General features: G+C 34.1%; 1 protein-coding gene across 4 annotated transcripts in view; it reads right to left on the minus strand.

The window, feature by feature from the left end:
• The window catches only part of LOC136035609 (PRL-1 phosphatase-like), a 99,303-nt gene that overhangs the window by 18,712 nt on the left and 61,074 nt on the right, over nt 1–19,517 (minus strand). For all 4 annotated transcript variants that reach the window (XM_065717492.1, XM_065717493.1, XM_065717495.1 and 1 more), the window contains exon 2: nt 6,639–7,358. In XM_065717492.1, coding sequence (XP_065573564.1) covers nt 6,639–6,761 — 123 coding nt within the window. In that variant the 5' untranslated portion in view covers nt 6,762–7,358. The remainder of the gene's footprint in view (nt 1–6,638; nt 7,359–19,517) is intronic.

Below are 19,517 nucleotides of genomic sequence, written 5' to 3' on the forward strand. Positions count from 1 at the left end.
TCTATACTATAGACCTTATTATTTGAACTTGCTTTATTGAGGTCATAGTTAATGAAATTAAATAAAAAAACAAGTTTTTTTTCAACGGAAAGTAAGGAGGAACATTAAAACTTAAAACGAACAGAAAGTATTACGTATATGAAAGGGATTGCCCCCTCCTCAACACCTCGCTCTTTATACTAATTTTTTTTAGTACTTTAAAAAGGCGTCTTATTGTTCTAATTAAACAGCCCTTGTGTTTCAGGAGACATTTGGACAAAATTTGGACAAAGAATTTGGACAAAATTCAAACTTTAGCGTAAAGAGCGAGGTGTTGAGGAGGGGGCAACCCCCTTCATATATGTAATAATTTCTGTTCGTTAATTTTTGATCGTTTTTTAAATAATGCCAGGAAATTTGACCCCACATCCACAGAGAAACCCCCTCACCATAGAAATATCCTCTAGACAATTCAATCCCTGTGAAAATTTACCCCAGACAATTACTCTTAAACAATCCTCACGTAAAATTGAGACGGAAAAGAAAAATCAAGATATTTAAAAAAAAAATTATATAAGAATTCTGGCAAATTCCCGCAGTGTTCAATTTCACCTGACAAGTTTACCCCCAGGAAACTTCCCTCCCCATAGAAAATTCCACTGTGAAAAAACCCCAGCAGAAAATGTATCCCCCACCTTAAAAAGTATGCATGCATCCCAATAAAAAATAGTATGTGTAAACAACGGGCAAATTTTATAACTTAAAGACCTTTCCCCTGGGGCTGTAGGGGGGGGGGGGGGTCATGTTATACCCATAGGCATAGTTATTGAGCCTTTGAACTACGATGAACAAAATGGCTATCTCAAAATTTTGATCAGAGGATTTTGGAAAAACAATGGCGGGTGGAGGTGATGTAGCTATCCTCCAATTTTTGGGTCACTTAAAAAGGGCACTAAAACTTTTAGTTTTCGTTCGAATGAGCCCTCTTCTAATATTCAAGGATCACTAGGTCAATATGACCAACCCTGGGAAAACAATTCCCTACCAGTTCGTGGTAGGGCGACCCGGTCCAGTGACCGTTCTAAAAAACGGAACTTTGATACCAATAGATATATCATAAGAATCGGATTTTGGGGTTGATTTTAAACATACAAGTTTCATCAAGTTTTGTCTTACATATCAGAGAACCTTACTGTAAAGGTTTTAAGCTCCTACCTCTAAAAATGTGGAATTTTGTATTTTTGCCAGAAGAAAGATCACGGATATGTGTTAATTTGTTTTTTTTTTGCTTTTTTTGCTTTTATGTAGGGGTGATCGTATCAACCGAGTGGTCCTAGAATGTCGTGAGAGAACTGATTCAAACGGAAATTAAAAAATATAGTGCACTTTCTTTTTAAGTGACCAAAAAAATTGGGGGGCAACTAGGCCCCCTCCCACGCTTTTTTTTATTCCCAAAGTCACCGAATCTTTGGTGATCTGGTGACTTTCTTTGCCTTTTTTTCTTTTTCTCAGGGGTGATCGTATCGACCCAGTGGTCCTAGAATGTCGCGAGAAGGCTCATTCGAACGGAAATTAAAAGTTCTAGTGCCCTTTTAAGTGACCAAAAAGTTTTATTGTTTTAAAAAGCAGAGTTGTGAGATAGAGTCAAACTTTAGCGTAAAGAGCTGGGCGTTGAGAAGAGAGCCCCTTTCAGATACGGAATAATTTCTGTGCATTTTAAGTTTTAATGTCGCTCCATACTTTCAGTTAAAAAACTTGTTTTTCTTTTTATTTAATTTCTGAAGGTTTTTGAATTAATGCAGGTTTTGATTTTACCTCACTCAGGTTAGATCATGAATAATTAAAACAAAATGTGCTGTTAATTTTACTTTTTTTGGCTAAACGACTTCCTCAAAGTTTTGATCGGACAATTTTGAGAAAAAAAGGGGCGGGGGAGGGGCCTAGGTGCCCTCAATTTTTTGTTACTTAAAAAGGCAACCAGAACTTTTAATTTTTTTCGAAGGTTTTTATTAATAATAAATATACATAACTCACAAATGAACTTACGTATATTATGGGACCCGCCCCCTCACCAATACCTCGCTCTTTACACTAAAGTTTGAATTTTTGTTCTAACTCTTTAAGAATGACCCTAAATCGCAAAAGCCGTTTAATTATAATAAATAGCTCTTTTGAAATTACTAAAAATACTTTAGCGCAAAGAGCGAGGTATTGAGGAGGGGAAGAGCCCCCTAATATACGTAATAATTTCTGTTCGCTTTAAGTTTTAATGTTGCTTCTTACTTTCAGTTGAAAAAACTTATTTTTTATTTAATTTCTGAGTTTTTTAATTAATGCAGGTTTTGATTAGGCTCACCGTACATGAATAATTAAAACGAAATTCGCATATTAACTTTACTTTTTTTGGCTAAATGGCTTTCTCAAAGTTTTGATCGGACGATTTTGAGAAAAAAAAGAGGCGGAGGAGGAGGCCTAGTTGCCCTCCAATTTGTTTGGTTACTTAAAAGGTCACTTATTTACAAACGTTTTGAATAGTAATAGATATACGTAACTTACAAATTAACTTACGTAACGAGCTTCTATGTTCGTATATTTTTATTACGTATATGAGGGGGTTCACCCCCTAGTCAATACCTCGCTCTTTACACTAAAGTTCGAATTTTGTTCCGATTCTTTAAGAATGAACCCTGAATCACAAAGGCCATTTAATTAGATTAAACAGCTCTTTTGAAATTACTAAAAATACTTAAGCGTAAAGAGCGAAGTATTGAGGAGGGGACAAACCTCCTCATATACGTAATAATTTCTGTTTGTTTTAAGTTTTAATGTTACTCCTTACTTTCAGTTGAAAAACTTGTTTTTTTTATTTAATTTCTCATTGTTTTTTCAAATAACGCTTTAAAATCCTGCAGCCCCTTCATGCAAATTCTCTTCCCTCATGATAAATTCCTCCATGAAAAAATCCTCTCATGTAACTATGTCCTCTCATGTACCTCTCATAACTATGGGGGAATAAGTCGTCCTCAAAGACAAAGTTATTAGATTTTTCGACTATACTGAACAAAATGGATGTCTCAAAATTTTTATACGGTGAGTTTGGGAAAAATTTAGCATGGGAGGGGGCCTAGTTGCCATGCAATTTTTGGGTAATTTAAAAAGGGCACTAGAGCTTTTAATTTCCGTTAAAATTAACCCTCTCGCGACATTCTAGGACCACTGGATCGATACGATCACCCCTAAAAAAACAAAACAAAAAAAAACAACAAAAACACATCCGTGATCTTTCTTCTGGCAAAATATACAAAATTCCTCATTTTTGCAGATGAAAGCTTGAAACCTCTACACTAGGGTTCTATGATATGCTGAATCTGATGGTGTGGCTTTCATTAAGATTATATTACTTTTAGAGGGTGTTTCCCCCTTTTTTCGAAGGGGGAAACATACATACAGTTCCTTACTACATACAGTTCGTTACTACGAACTGTTTGGTAATTTTGAACACTACGGGTCCGTTGATTCCCGAAGAAAATACTCGGTCAAAGGAAAGCTGTGCCATATGTTTTACCTTTGTTTTTGCTGATATCATTTCCACTTTCTTATTTTTAATTCGGCACCGTATGCAATTGGAACCTCCATAACTGCATATGGAGATCAAAGCCGTATCAAGAGAGGGGGTTAGAGTTTTGACACTCCCACCCCACAAAAACTGGTTCGACTCGTAAAAACGTAACAAAAGTTCATAATTTTTTTTTGCGTTTTTAAGTTTCTGCCCCCCCCCCAACCTAAAATCCTGCATACGGCCTTGATAGGGGTCTCTCATGTTAAAATTAAATTGTCAATTATTTCTCATTTTTAAAGATATATAAGAATATGTCAGTTTCCCCTTAACCAATTTAAACAATCTGAAGTAATTTTCACCGTTCTTGGTGCTTTAAAGTTGGGTGCTCTAAGGCAGTTACCAATCCTGAGAAGTTAATTATAGTGTAATATAATTTGTGAGAGCTTAATTAAAGTAAACCAGATAATTTGACTCGAGCAGCCAAGGGATTGCAAAATAAACATTTCTTCATGCGGGTTGTGAAATCAATTGTTCAACCGAACAAAGCATGAACCAAAACTGGAATTTAAGGAATTAATTTCCAAAATAAGCATCTCGTTTCCCCTGAATTATCTCAAAATTTTTAGCAATACAAAAAAAAAATCTGATACAAATTCCCTTGCCAGAAAATGATCTTTTTCCTAGTATAATCACTAATATCAAAACATTTTTTTTCTATTTATTTCTGACCAAATCCTCAGGACAGGGGTTGAGAGTATTAAGAGCTCCCATTAGTAATGAGCGTCGGACGACCATTTTTCGCGTGGATGCACGAATAAACTTGAAATATGTAAAAATCTAGGAATTTACACCTAAAAACGTATAAAAACAAATGACGCCGCCTTTCTTTGGGAAAATCTAACAACTCAATGAAGCATAAAATATAAATCCATCCTTTCCTTGAAAAGTCCCCAGTGTAAATATTCCTATGCAATCACTGATTTCAAAATAATTCATTTTTCTAATATTCGTTTTGAGTTAACAAAGTCTAAGGATGGAGGCGGAGAGAGTTGAGATATTCAATCAGTAAGGATAATGAGGTGACCTTTTTCCTTAGCGAGTTTCCGAAATTGTTGAAAGATGTAAAAATCTAAAATTTTGACCACCAAAATACAACAAAAATAAACTCCTCCTTCCTTTAAAAAAATCACCTAATCTTAAACCTTGTGCACCTTAAATCCAATTCTTATTTTCTGAATATTTTCATATTTCTATATTCCAAAAAAAAATAATATTTGTTTGCTTTTTTGAGTTTCGTCTTTTATTTTGTTTCACGGATTTCAATCTATATTTTTATAACTTTTGTACTGAGAATGGCTGAACGAAGATCTCAGCTGAAATATTTGCATTCTTGCGTGTTATTCTTCAGTTGCTATAAATTTTCTTTTCACATTTTCAATTATTGTCAGCATTTGTTAATATATTGTTTCTTGTCCCTATTGATTATTTATGCGAAGAATATCATATCATACGCACGCTTCGACGCAGAGATTTCTATTAGAAATTAGAATACATTTAAAAACTTGCTCAATTCTTCTTCTTATTCATCATTTCAAAGTACAGTTGCCTTTTAAACAAGACATCCGGGCAATAAATAAGTTATACCAAGATAAGATTCGACTTAAAAATATAACCGTTTTAAGTACCAATTTGCTTTTTCTGCTACCGACAATAAATTTATTTTTATTGGACATAAAATGTACATGGGCACAAAATCCCTGCAATATATGCAAAGAAACTTCTTTCTGGGATGACATGTTATTCAAAAAAGGAAAAAAAAAAAAAACAATGACAAAAACTTGCAAAATTCTTCATTTTCTAAATAAATTTATAAATTTTCTAAATAAGTTATTATTTATAATAATTTTCGAGACACTTGTTTTCTATTTTACAGTTAATTTACTTTTCCCATGGAGTTGAAAGATGCTTATCGACACTCGCGCACACAGTAAAAAGTGAAAATTTGCACGATCTGGTAATTGGTTGGAAAATATCTCCGACATGTTTTTCTGCAGAAAACCAAAGACGATCGCCATTTGACCGTTGATGTAGATTGATCCTTCATTTGGTTTGATCCCTGGCAGATCCAGAGGTGGGGTCCTTCAAAGATGTTTTATGGCGCCCTCTTATCCTGTTTTTTTTTCTTTTTTGCTTTTTTTAGAACAAATTTGTCAATTTGGTCAATTATTGGCACCTTTTTCACATTGCCCCCGCCCAAGATTTTGCTCTAAACCCACCCCTGGATTCCACCGACTGTAGTCCGCGAAACTTATATTTAAGATAAGTCAAGAAGAGTTTAAAATTAGGACATTCGGACGTAAAGATAATTTAGAATTAATAATTCTTCAGGACTGCTTGTTTTTGAACCACCAAATATGTTTTTTTTAGCATTACATATCAGTACTTGTCTATACCTATTTTTGTTCAAGGGTGTCAATTGGGGGATGGCCATCCCCCTAGATTTTGTATTGACTATTTCTCATTTTTCATTGAAAAAGAAATTGCACCAACCTATAGTCTTAAAAGTAAATTCCCCTCTTGTATTTTTGTGAGTTGACAACCCTTTTTTCTTGCAGTCATGTATAGAATAAAAAATCTACATCAAATTCATCCATCTTTTCCAAAAAATCTATATGTTCTATATTCCAGAAACAAAACAAATGTCCAAAACGTCCAAAAACAGATATTTTTGAGGAATTAGAGCACAAATCTAGAAGTTTCTCAAATATTCCCAAATGTCTGTCTATATAAACTCTAAAGTATTGACCAGTGACTTGGCCTTGATCAATGTTAACCAGAATTTTGGGAAGCTGCATAGGAGAGGGAACTCCTAGGATTTTCGATCAATTCATTTCTATTTTCGGCTCGATTGTTAGGCTAGAAGTTTAAGTTTTGAAAACGTTTCTTTTGCTTGACTGATTCGTAAAATGTACACGAACGCTGTCAAAAGAAAACTGAATCCCAGTGAGGGGGGGGGAGCTCCACTCTAAATTTTTAGATTTTGCGACAAAATTTTTATTATTAGGTAGCGGAAAACACGATAAAAATAGGTTAACTGTACCTCAATGTAGCTACTGATGTGACTATCTGTTGGCCTGTCCGTTATAAGGAACCTCATTGACTTATGCTCAATCTCTGATGGCCCTGGTCGAATCAATTTGGTTCTGGTTCCATTAACTGCCATTTCTTCTAATATTGTAATCAAAACTATCAACAAAAATCACTCACTAACTCACTTGATGATAAATTCCACAGCTAAAGAATTTGAATATAAATATAAATCTATTTAAGATACTAAAATACGTTATTTGTCAAATTCACTGATATATATGCGTAATGGACCTTCTCGTTTATACAAATGGCACTAAATTAGTCTACTTGGTGTTTAAGGCGTAAACCTCCACTCGTAAAGATAAATAAGCTCAAAGGTTGCAATACGAACTTGGTCAGAGCACATAGGATTGTATGTAGTATGTCCGTGAAGTCCAGGAAAAGAGCTTCTCAGCCCATAAGGTGATGACAGAGGGCTATCAATATCTTTGTATTGGTAACTATCGAATTTTAAAATATGCGCCAAATTAGTTATGGCGCTGTCTACGCCGACCGAAAGCAGAGCCAGATTTGGTGTGTAGATTGGAAAATCGTGCAGCGTGTGCATACAACGCACAACGCTGAGGCCGTGATTAATTTTGGAGTTAAGCGATTGAATTTCCACTTGTGCGAAGCTTGACTGCTACGCACTTGCCTTTGCCAATACTGAAAACACCAAATGCCAAGATATCTGAAAAATAAAAACAAGCTAGAAATAATTTCATCATTGTATCAGGTGCTAGGCCTAGATTGATAAGGAATCTATTCAGCTGCGAGTTCAAGCACTGGGTAGCGACCCACATCTAAGCAGACTTAGACTTTGGTCTTTCATATTCTCCACGGTCATACAGTTACGTTTTTTATGATATAAAATGGCTCACGCACAGCATCACGCACAGTATAAATCACAGCATAAATATTATACAGGATGAAAAATTTGGTTCAGTAATGGGACACATCACAGTGCGCAGTTTGGGAAGTTCCCCAAAGGGTCACAGCAATAGCTTCAACAGGTCCTTTAATTCCCATCGCAATGTGCAAAAAATTTGCCATTGCGTACGCGCTAATGTGGAGTCATGACGAAAGGTCTGCGTCTGGATGTGTCCCAAAAATCTATAATGGAGAGTATAGGAATTTTTCATAGTGTATAATATTTATGCTGCGGTATAAATGCAGAAATATTCATATCAAATTATTCATAAAAATACGTTCTGCAGTGGTTAAGATGAAACATTTCATACTAGCCATATAACCATTACATCGGTAAAATGTAGAAATATTCATACCAAATTATTCATAAAAATACATTCTGTAGTGGCTCAGATGCCGCATCAAGGGATATAATGCAGAAATATTCATATCAAATTATTCATAAAAATTCATTCTATAGTGGCTCAGATGAAACATTTCATACCAGCCAATATAACCACCAGAGCACATAAAACATTGGAATCTGACCGAAAACGATTAAACCTCTGGTTTTACGAGAAAACATAAACAAGTGAATGTAATGACATTCTTTGTGTTCAAAACACCAACAATTCAGGGTATTTTCATGTCAAAGTGTCCCAAAAGAAAGGGTCTTAATAGCATTTTTAAACAAGTCAAAGTACTGTGGACATTGATATATTCCTGCGCTGTGGCCAGTGCAATAAAGAGGAGAAAGAACCGGCCTTTTGTGTTCAAGGACCTCCCAATTTATGAAGAAAAAGAAGACATCAAAGTTCTACCCTCTAACTTTTTTTTTGTATTTAATTTCTGATCGTTTTTCGAATAATGCTGGGAAAACCCCTTCATGGAAAATTCTCTTCCCCCATGAAACATTCCTTCATGGAAAGATCATCCCACGTGAACCCCCTCCCCCCACCACCAAAAAAAAACCCTGAAAATGTCTGTAAAGTTCCTAATAGCCAATGCTATATGTGAACAATGGGCGAAATTCATAGCTTACAGCCCTTCCTGCGGGGACTGTTGGGAATTAAGTCGTCCTCACAGATATAGTTACTAGATTTTTTGACAATGCTGCACAAAATGGTTATCTCAAAATTTTGACCTGGTGACTTTGGGAAAAAATGAGCGTGCTAGGGGGCCTAGTTGTCCTCCAATTTTTGGTCACATAAAAGGGCACTAGAACTTTTAATTTCAGTTCGAATGAGCCCACTCGCGACATTCTAGGACCACTGGGTCAATACAATCACCCTTGGAAAAAAAACAAATGAATACGCATCCGTGATCTTTCTTCTGGCATAAAATACAGAATTTCACATTTTTGCAGATAGGGGCTTGAAACCTCTACAATAGAGTTCTCTGATACACTGAATCTGATGGTGTGGTTTTTATTAAGATTATATGACATTTAGCGGGTATTTCCCTTTTTTCGAAAATAAGGCAATTTTTTCAGGCTCGAACTTTCGATAAGTAAGTCTAGACTTACATATTTAAAATCAGCATAAAAATCTGATTCTTTTGATGTGTCTATTGGTATCAAAATTCCGTTTTTTAGGGTTCCGGTTACTATTGAGCTGGGTCGCTCCTTTTAAACATTTCCTTACCACGAACTTATTGAAAGGCCAAGCTGGAAACTCTTGAGCACAGGAGAGGAACGTTGTGCCTCTGTTTTTGCAAAAAAAATACAACAATAAACCTTGGCATGGAAAATATTTTCCCCAACAGACACTCTCTGGCCATACACCGTCCGTTGCTGTATCTCCAGGTATGGAAAAACCTTGGTCCCCTTCATTACTGATAAAATAAACTGCTAGTTTTCCTTTTTCTTTTTTGTTGATACTGGTGATACCCAAGTTTTATGTTCGTTTGATTCTTTTGTCCCTCCCCCCTTTTTATATGTTCTCTTTTAAACCTTTTTAGTTTTTACCTTTTTAGCTTTTTGACATTTTGCCGCTTAATAATTTTAACTAATAAATGGTTTTGCCATTCTGATAGTGTTGTTTTTGATATTACTTTGCCACTTTTTTGTTGTTTGTTTGTTTTTTTTTTGTTTTTTTTGTATGACTCCGAAATACGAATTCGGCCCTTCAGGGCTCGTGATAGACATTTTTTGTAAATATGTTATCTCAATCAAAAAATCCGAATTTTCATTTCCACTGTTCTTGGTACTTTTAAAGACAAATTGAGCGAAATTTTCTTATTTAAATAAAATTTGGGACATCTTGAATTCCAGAATTTGCGTTTAGCTCTAAACGTATGTTCAATGGAATATTTTTGACTGAATAAGGTGAGGCCTCGAACTGCATCTTTTAATGTCCTTGAAAAGTCTTTACTGTAGCAAACAAGGGCACCAACGGAGAGAGGGGACGGGCGATTGTTTCCTCCTCAAGAATTTGATTTTTTTTGTATTTTCACTAAAACGTAAAACATATCCTAGATATGAGAGGAAATCTTTTTTTGCGTTTACATTTGAAAACTGAAAGAAGTCCTTGCCCCTTGCCCCCATATATTGCACATTGCCCGCTGGGTGAAATAACAGTCATGTCTGTTAGCGTAACTTTCGTATCTGGATCAATCAGAATTCCGCAGGAACCAAAGGTCAAAATAAAAAAAAATTGACATATTTCTACATTTATCTTTAACATGTTTAATGTCTTAATAGCAATGGGAAAATTTGTCGACCTAGACAAATCGTGAGATACAACAGATACGGTCAAAAGGTCAAAAATAGATCTGTCAAAAGGTCAAAAGGTCAAAAATGAAAATCTGTTTTTACACTCTTTTACAAAAAAAGAACAGTAAAAAAACAGTAAGTATAAAAGAAACAGTAAAACAGTAAAAAAAGAACAGTAGAGTAAAAGAGCTTTTATACAATAATGTTGATTAGTGATTTGGTTTATTATAATAATTAGTTCATTATATTTATGTTTTATATATTATTATGTTTATTTTATTTTTTATGTTCCATTATTATTATATTACATTATTGTATTATATTTGATTTATTACTATTAAAAAAAAAGGTAAAAAGGTAAAGGATTAGTTGATTAGTGATTTGGTTTATTATAATAATTAGTTTATTATATTTATGTTTTATATATTATTATGTTTATTTTTTTTGTATGATCCATTATTATTATATTACATTATTGTATTATATTTGATTTATTACTATTAAAAAAAAGGTAAAAAGGTAAAGGATACGACATTAGACTTTACAATCCGTACCAGCGGTGCTGATCTCCGTTTCTTGGCCCTAAAGCCAGGAAGTGCAATGGGGGGTTGGGGGCCAGCCATCCTGTGCTTTCGCACATCCTTCCTGTTTACCTTCCCCAGATTTCTCCAGGTACCCATTTCTGGGTCAACTCTGGCTAAGCTTACAGAGTCACGCCACTGACCCCCGTCCCAAACTGAAGAATTGGGTACACTGGGATTCGAACCCGCGTCCTCTCAGACAAGGGATCCCGAATCCAGCGCACCAACTCACTCGGCCAGGACGGCTCTTATTACTATTAAGCAGATATATTATAATATTTAGATATTATAAATTTGATTTATATAATAATCAAACAATTTGTGGTAATGTTCATTTTATTATCAATTATTATATTACATTATTGCATTATATTTGATTTATTATTATTATGCAACTATATTATAATATTTAGATATTATAAATTTGATTTATACAATAACCAAGCAGTTCGTGGTAACGAACTGTAAATAAGGAGCGACTCGGGTCAATATTAACCGAAACTCTAAACAAGAGCTAAGAGCTCATATGGCACTTGTGACGAGGCGAGAAGAGCTAAGAGCCAAGAGATCATATGGTAGGAGCTCTAACAAAATTCTATGAATCAATAGATTGATTTAAAAAGGAAAATAAGAGGCTTAATGCCGGTCACGATTTAAAATAAGAGCTCTGAGTCACGATGTCCTTCTAAATATCAAAATTCATTAAGATCCGATCACCCACTCGTAAGTTATAAATATCTAATTTTTTCTAGTTTTTCCTATCCCTTTAGCCCCCCAGATGGTCGAATCTGGGAAAACGACTTTATCAAATCAAATTGTGCAGCTCCCTGACACGCCTACCAATTTTAATCGTCCTAGCACGTCCAGAAGTACCAAACTCGCCAAATCACTGAACCACTCCCCCCAACTCCCCAAAAGAGAGCGAATCCAGCACGATTCTGTCAATCACGTATCAAGGACATTTGTTTATTCTATCCACCAAGCTTCATCCCGATTCCTCCACTCCAAGTGTTTTTCCAAGATTTCCCCCTCCAACTCCCCCCAATGTCAAAAGATCTGGTCGGGATTTGAAATAAGAGCTCTGAGACATGAATTCCATCTAAAAATCGAATTTCATTAAGATCCGATCATATATTCGTAAGATAAAAATACCCCAATTTTCACGTTTTCCAAGAATTCCGGTTTCCCCCTCCAACTCCCCCCAATGTCACAGGGTCTAGTCGGAATTTAAAATTAGAACTTTAAAGCACAAGATCCTTCTAAATATCAAATTTCATTAAGATCTGGTCACCCTTTCGCAAGTTACAAATACCTCAATTTTCGAAATTACCCCCCCCCCCCCATTTCTACCAAAGAGAGCAGATCCGGTCCGGTTATGTCAATCACATATCTTAGACAAGTTTCTATTCTTCCCATCCAGTTTCATCCTGATCTCACCGCTTTTTTTTAAGATTTCCGGTCCCCCCAACTGCCCCCTCCCAATTACGCTTGAGATTTAAAATAAAAGATCTGAGTTACGAGGTCCTTCTAAATATGAAGTTTCATGAAGATCCGATCACTGCTTTGTAAGTTAAAAATACGTCATTTTTTTCTTATTTTTCAGAATTAACCCCCCCCCCCAATAGAGCAGATCCGTTCCAATCATGTAAATCACGTATGTAAGACTTCTGCTTATTTTTCCCACCAAGTTTCATCCCGATACCTCCAATCTAAGCGTTTTCCAAGTTTTAGGTTTCCCTCTCCCAACTCCCCCCCCCAATGTCACCAGATCCGGTCGGGTTTAAAATACGAGCTCTGAGACACGATATCCTTCTAAATATCAAATTTCATTGAGATTCGATCACCCGTTCGTAAGTTAAAAATGCCTCATTTTTTTTTTAATTTTTCAGAATTACCCCCCCCCCCCCCCCCGAACTAACCCAAAGAGAGTGGATCCGTTCCGATTATGTCAATCATGTATCTGGGACTTGTGCTTATTTTTCCCATCAAGTTTCATCCCGATCCCTCCACTCTAAGTGTTTTTCAAGATTTTAGGTTTCCCCCCTCCAACTCCCGCCAATGTCATCAAATCCGGTCGGGATTTAGAATAAGAGCTCTGAGACACAATATCATTCCAAACATCAAATTTCATTAAGATCTCATCACCCGCTCATAAGTTAAAAATACTTCTTTTTTTCTATTTTTTCCGAATTAACTGGCCCCCCACTTCCCCCCCATATGGTCAAATCGGGAAAACGCCTATTTCTAATTTAATCTGGTCCGGTCCCTGATACGCTCGCCAAATTTCATCGTCCTAGCTTACCTGGAAGTGCCTAAAGTAGCAAAACCGGGACCGACAGACCGACAGACAGACCGACAGAATTTGCGATTGCTATATGTCACTTGGTTAATACCAAGTGCCATAAAAACGAATAGATAAAAATGGATACATACCAATAGATATATCAAAAGAATTGGATTTTTATGCTGATTTCAAATATATAAGTTTCATCAAGTTTAGTCTTACCCTTCAAAAGCTACTAGCCTGAGAAAAGTTTCCTTATTTTCAAAAAAAGAAAAAAAAAGAAAAACACTCCCTAAAAGTCATAGAATCTTAATGAAAATCACACCACCAGATTCAGTGTATCAGAGAACCCCACTGTGGAACTTTCAAGCTCCTATACGCAAAATGTAGGATTTTTGTATTTTTTGCCAGAAGAAAGATCACCGATGCGTGCTTATTTATTTATTTTTTTTTCCAGGGGTGATCATATGGATCCAGTGGTCCTAGGATACCTCGAGAGGCCTTACTCATACGGAAATTGAGTTTTTAGTGCCCTTTTTAAGTGACCAAAAAATTGGAGGGTAACTAGGCCCCCTCCCATCCTCCTTTTCCCCAGTCACCCGACCAAAATTTTGAGAGAGCCATTTTGTTCAGCATAGTCGAAAAACCTATTAACTATTTCTTTGAGGATGATTAAAACCCCCACAGTACCCGGGGGTAGGGCTACAAGTTATAAACTTTGCCCATTGTTTACATATAGTATATGTTATTGCGAAGTATACAGACATTTTCAGGGTTGATTTTTTCTGGACGGAAGGGGGGTCGGAGGAGGGGATTACGTGGGAGAATTTTTCCATGGAGGAATTTTTCATAGGGGAAGGGAATTTTCCATGAATGGGGCGCCGGGTTTCCCAGCATTATTTAAAAACTTAAAACGAACGGAAATTATTACGTATATGAGGGGTTCGCCCCCTCGTCAATACCTCACTCTTTACGCTGAAGTTTTTTAGTACTCTCAAAAGAGCCATTTATTCTAATTAAACGGTCTTTGTGATTCAGGGGTCATTCTTAAAGAATGGGACAAAATTCGAACTTTAGAAAATTCGAACTAATATTTTCGGACTCTGAAATTCTCGGGTTCATACTCTTTGGGTTTCTGGGTTTCTGTTGTCGAAGGTTTAAAACTAAAGTTGAGGTGATATATATATATATATATATATATATATATATATATATATATATATATATATATATATATATATATATATATATATATATATATATATATATATATATATATATATATATATATATATATATATATATATATATATATATATATATATATATATATATATATATAAATATATATATATATATATATATAAATATATATATATATATATATATATATATATATATATATATATATATATATATATATATATATATATATATATATATATATATATATATATATATATATATATATGTATATATATATATATATATATATATATATATATATATATATATATTTATGTATATATATGTATATATATATATGTATACATATATATATATATATATATATATATATATATATATATATATATATATATATATATATATATATATATATATATAAATATATATATATATATATATCTTGCATAATATATATATATACATCGAATATTTTTTTTGTACACCCACGCGCAAGCCAATAAATCAAATAATCCCAGATTTGGCAAACACGCAGATAAATGTAACTAAAGACAAATAAATCTTGTAGACAGATAAATACTTCTAGATTCCATTTTAGATAAGGAGAAACTTTCTTCGCAGTATTTTTTAGTTTATTTAGCATAAAATTTCCCTTCATTTTCAGTACAAAATTCCGGGTTGTTTAGCAACAAGAATTCTACGTTGAGAAAACAAAAAGCCAAAATTGATGGTTAGATAGTTGTTTTTATGAATATAAAGTTAATTTTTACAAACTATAGCTGTACTCATATTTTTTTTTCTAAATCCACAGGCCAAATCTGCTTCATTTTTCTCACGTGATTTTAATGTGAGACATATATAAAGGTAACGTGTTGTGGGGAATAATACATCATAAGCAATAAAATAAAAAAACAATGGGGCCTCTGGAACTCCCCATCAATACAAGGTTTGATTTAAAAAGTTATACCATAAATTCTATAGGATAAAAATAATCTAAAGGGCCTATTTTCAATGGCTTAATTTAAAATAACGTTTTCCATAAAAGAAATTCTTCAGAGAAAAGTATATACTTTTCCAAGTTGTCAAAAAAGTATATCTTCATATCTCAGAACGGCTTGGGTTAGTATGTTCGAACTTTCGGGGGCGTTTAAGGAGGGGTAAGTAAACGTTGAACTATATTCGGAGGGATAGAGTATAGCTAAATGAAAAGACGATATGTACATCTAGGTCATCTAAACAAACAGAGATTAGTTTTAGAAAAAAAAAATTCAAAGAAAAGCAGAGCCATCATAACAAACAGAAATAAAACAAAAAATAAAAAATAAAACAAAAAATAAAAAATAAAAACAAATAATCACATCAAACATAGAGACAACAAATACTGCTAAAATAAACGAAACCCAAAATACACATAACTTAAACTGAACAACCAAGTTAAACTTAAAAGGGATAGCAACCACCAAAAACATGACTAGGGCTATCACCCCCAGAACCTTCTTAGGGCCAGAACACAATTTGCGTTTTATAAATCAAAAATAGGTATTAAAAAAGCCCTGAGGATTGAGTGTCAAAGGTTTCAATCGTTTTTATTTGTTTCATTTTTAACTTGTCTATTTTTCTTTTAAATTCAAAATTTAAACAGAAAACCTGAACTAACTGGGATTTACTGGAACCGGAACGTAACTGGAACTGACGTAGCTAGAACTGAAAGAGAACCAAATTTTGGGAAAATCATTTATTTTTGTCTGGTATTGTACTATTTTCGGTTTGCAAAAGATATTGTACTTTGTTTGCTTTATTGTATGCAGATTTAATCATGAATATATCTTAGCCTAGGGGAGGGAGTTGCATTTTTCTTTCTGATCAAGCTTTCATTTTTATACCATTTCTTTTTATTAAAATGTTCGCCTAACCCCAGAGTTGACGGCGAGCTAGAAGAATTCAGTATAAGAAGGGGGGGGGATTAATTTCTTACTTAAAATGTTTAGATTAGAAACAGAACTATTGGATACAAGATACAATGCATCTAGAGTTGCAATAGCCAAAATTTATAATTCTTAGGGCCTTTTTTTTCTCAAATTAAGATGAATAATCAGCACAAAAATAATTTGTTTAAACTGTGAAAATTTAATGTTTTGTATTACCTTAAATCCAATTAAATTAAAACTAATTCGATCAATCAATTATTTATTCATACTAGAAAATTATTTTAAGAATACTGCTAACGGTTATTTCGCACAAGTTTTCAATTTTTAAGCTATATTTTAACGGAACATGTTTTAATTTTCGATCAATAGTTGGCATTTTCCAATCCCGGCAGTGATGAAATTAAGAAAAATAGAGGTTATTGTTCTTTTATTCTTGTTAAAAAGTAGGTGCATTTCTGTGACTTTTTTTTGTATTAGCCAATCACATAATTCATTAATTCCAGAGAGACATTTTTTTTAAAGCTGGTTGGTTTCAAACAGTGTTAAGCATAGGACTAGCTTCAAGTGACAGTTTTGCACATTGAACGTACATTATTCAAAACACGATTTGTTCTTTTGGATGGAATTTTAAGCCAATCAGAAGAACTGCATGGTTTTAAATCATAACTTATTTTTACAAGTCAATCGTCCGTTGTTTTTTGTTTTTTTTTTCGCTAAAACCAGCTATATATAAGTTTCTTTGAGGTGAACATCTACTACTGTAACAAACATATAAAAGTCCTGGAGAAGTCATTCTCATTATCTACCCAATTTCAATAACTCTGTAAGATACGCCATATCGTTTTAGACACGACACAAGGTCACATTCTCAGATTTATACGCTAAATTTAAAACTCAGGGCAGCCAAGAGATATGCTATATTCTTCTCTATTTTTTAATTTCAATGCCTGAGAATTAAATCGGCCTAGAATGAATTCTAGAATCAAAGCCCGACAAGAACTGCATCCCCCGAAAATATCCATAAGTCTTTTTTTGAGCGAAAATCACGGCAACACTGGACAAAAATAAGAATTTCGAAGAGCGGGAGAGTACAAAAGAACTGATAGTGGGAGAGAGTGCGAATATGTCTACTAGTTATTTTGAATAGTAGCTTATCAGCTGCTCGACCTTTCGCCTTCCAACGACAGATGCCGTTACATAATTTCAGCTTTTCAAAACAGAGCAAATAATAGAGCGTGTTCCAGGTGCGACAAACTAAAAATTAAATAGTTTCGTTTCAGATGAGAGCGAATGGAACGATCGAAAATTAAATTCATATTAAATTAACTTCTACACAATCATCCTCAAATTGGGGGAAAAGGAGGCAAATGACCGAATTTATGAGAATTAATGCATTAACGCTCATATTTTTCATATTTTAGTCATCACTCATTAGAATTATCCATATTTTAAAAACCATCATAATACTTATCAAGGAATTAGTAAATAAATTGTTCCCGGTTAGCTGTTAATTGTATTAAATTTTGCTTCACAAAGCAAAATTCCTAGAATTCATATAAGACGCTGAAAATGAGCTGAATACGAAAGAGCTAATTGAGCTGAAAATTAAAATAAAAAAATTTTTTGGTTAAAAGCTACTTGATATTTGGCCACTTTTAGCCCGAAAAACACTAATTCAGCCATTCGGTCCTTCCTGAAGAATGCAACGAGTTAGAAGGATTGGAAAGGTTATAGAAGTATAAAGTCTTTAATAAAAAAAATCAAATACTGACTTTCAAGACTGAGTTTGAAATACTGCAATTCAATAAACTACAATCATCCAAATAAAGCATAAAAAAAATAATCTAAAGTCACATGCATATGTCTTGAAACACACAGGATTCTATCAATAACTAAAGCCTAAGAAACTAAGATACAATCCAAAGATTCTTTGTTGATTTAGGACTATTCGCAGGACCCAGTTCAGATAAATACCAGAACAGTTTAAGATTACAATCGTGTATTACAGTTCTTTTTCGTGTATTTTCAATCGTGTATTTTCAATTTGAGCTCTCAGACTACTTAGCGCTTGCTCGATTTTTGCAAACTGTGGACTAAACTGTAGCGTGACTGAATAACAAACCTGGCTGACCATTAGTTCAGCAGCCTCTTCCAGTGAATAAATAAAAAAAAACAAGTTTTTTTTTAACTGAAATTAAGGTGCTACATTAAAACTTAAAGCAAACAGAAATTATTCCGTATCCTCATCAACACCCCGCTCTTTGCGCTAAAATTTTTATTGTTTTGAAAAGTAGAGTTGTGAGAAAGAGTCAAACTTTAGCATAAAGAACGCTAGACCCCAAAGTCACTGGATAAAAATTTTGAGATGGTCATTTTGTTCAGCATAGTCAAAAAATTTAGTAACTATGTCTCTGAAGATGAAATAATCCCCCACAGTCCCCGGGGGTAAAGGCTGCAAGTTATAAAATCTGCCCAGTGTTTACATGTAGTATTGGTTATTGGGAAGTATACAGACGTTTTCAGGGGGATAATTTCTGATGGGGAGGGGTCAGGGGAGGGGGTTGAGTGGTAGGATCTTTCCATGGAGTAATTTATCACGGGGGAAGAGAATCAAACAGTCGTGGTAACGAATTGTAAGTAAGGAGCGACCCGGATCAATAATAACCGAAACCAGAAAAAATGGAATTTTGATACCATTAGATATACCGAAAGAATCCGATTTTTATGCTGATTTCAAATATATAAGTTTTATTAAGTTAATTAAGTTTAGCTGTTTTTAGCTCCTTAGTCTTACCCATCTAAGGTAATGAGCCTTAGAAAATTTGCCTTATTTTCGAAAAGAGTTAAAACCCCCCTAAAAATTATAGAATCTTCAGGAAAATCACTTCATCAGTTCAGCATATCAAAGAACTCTATTGTAGAGGTTTCAAACTTCTATCTACAAAAATTAGGAATTTTTTATTTTTGCCAGAAGGAAGAACACGGATGCGTGTTTATTTGTTGTTCTTTTTTGCTTTTTCTCCAGGGATGATCGTATCGACCCAGTGGTCCTAAAATATCGTCAGAAGGCTCATTCAAACGAATATAACAGAATAACTGAAGTAAAATCCCCGAACTTTGCAGGGACTATTTCCACGAATTCACTATTGAGAACATTTTGCTTTACAAAACAAAACTTTTGGAATTCGTAAAGACGCTGAAAATAAGTGAATACTAAAGAGCTAAATGA

Source organism: Artemia franciscana, chromosome 14, assembly GCF_032884065.1.
Source record: "Artemia franciscana chromosome 14, ASM3288406v1, whole genome shotgun sequence".
Taxonomy (NCBI): domain Eukaryota; kingdom Metazoa; phylum Arthropoda; class Branchiopoda; order Anostraca; family Artemiidae; genus Artemia; species Artemia franciscana.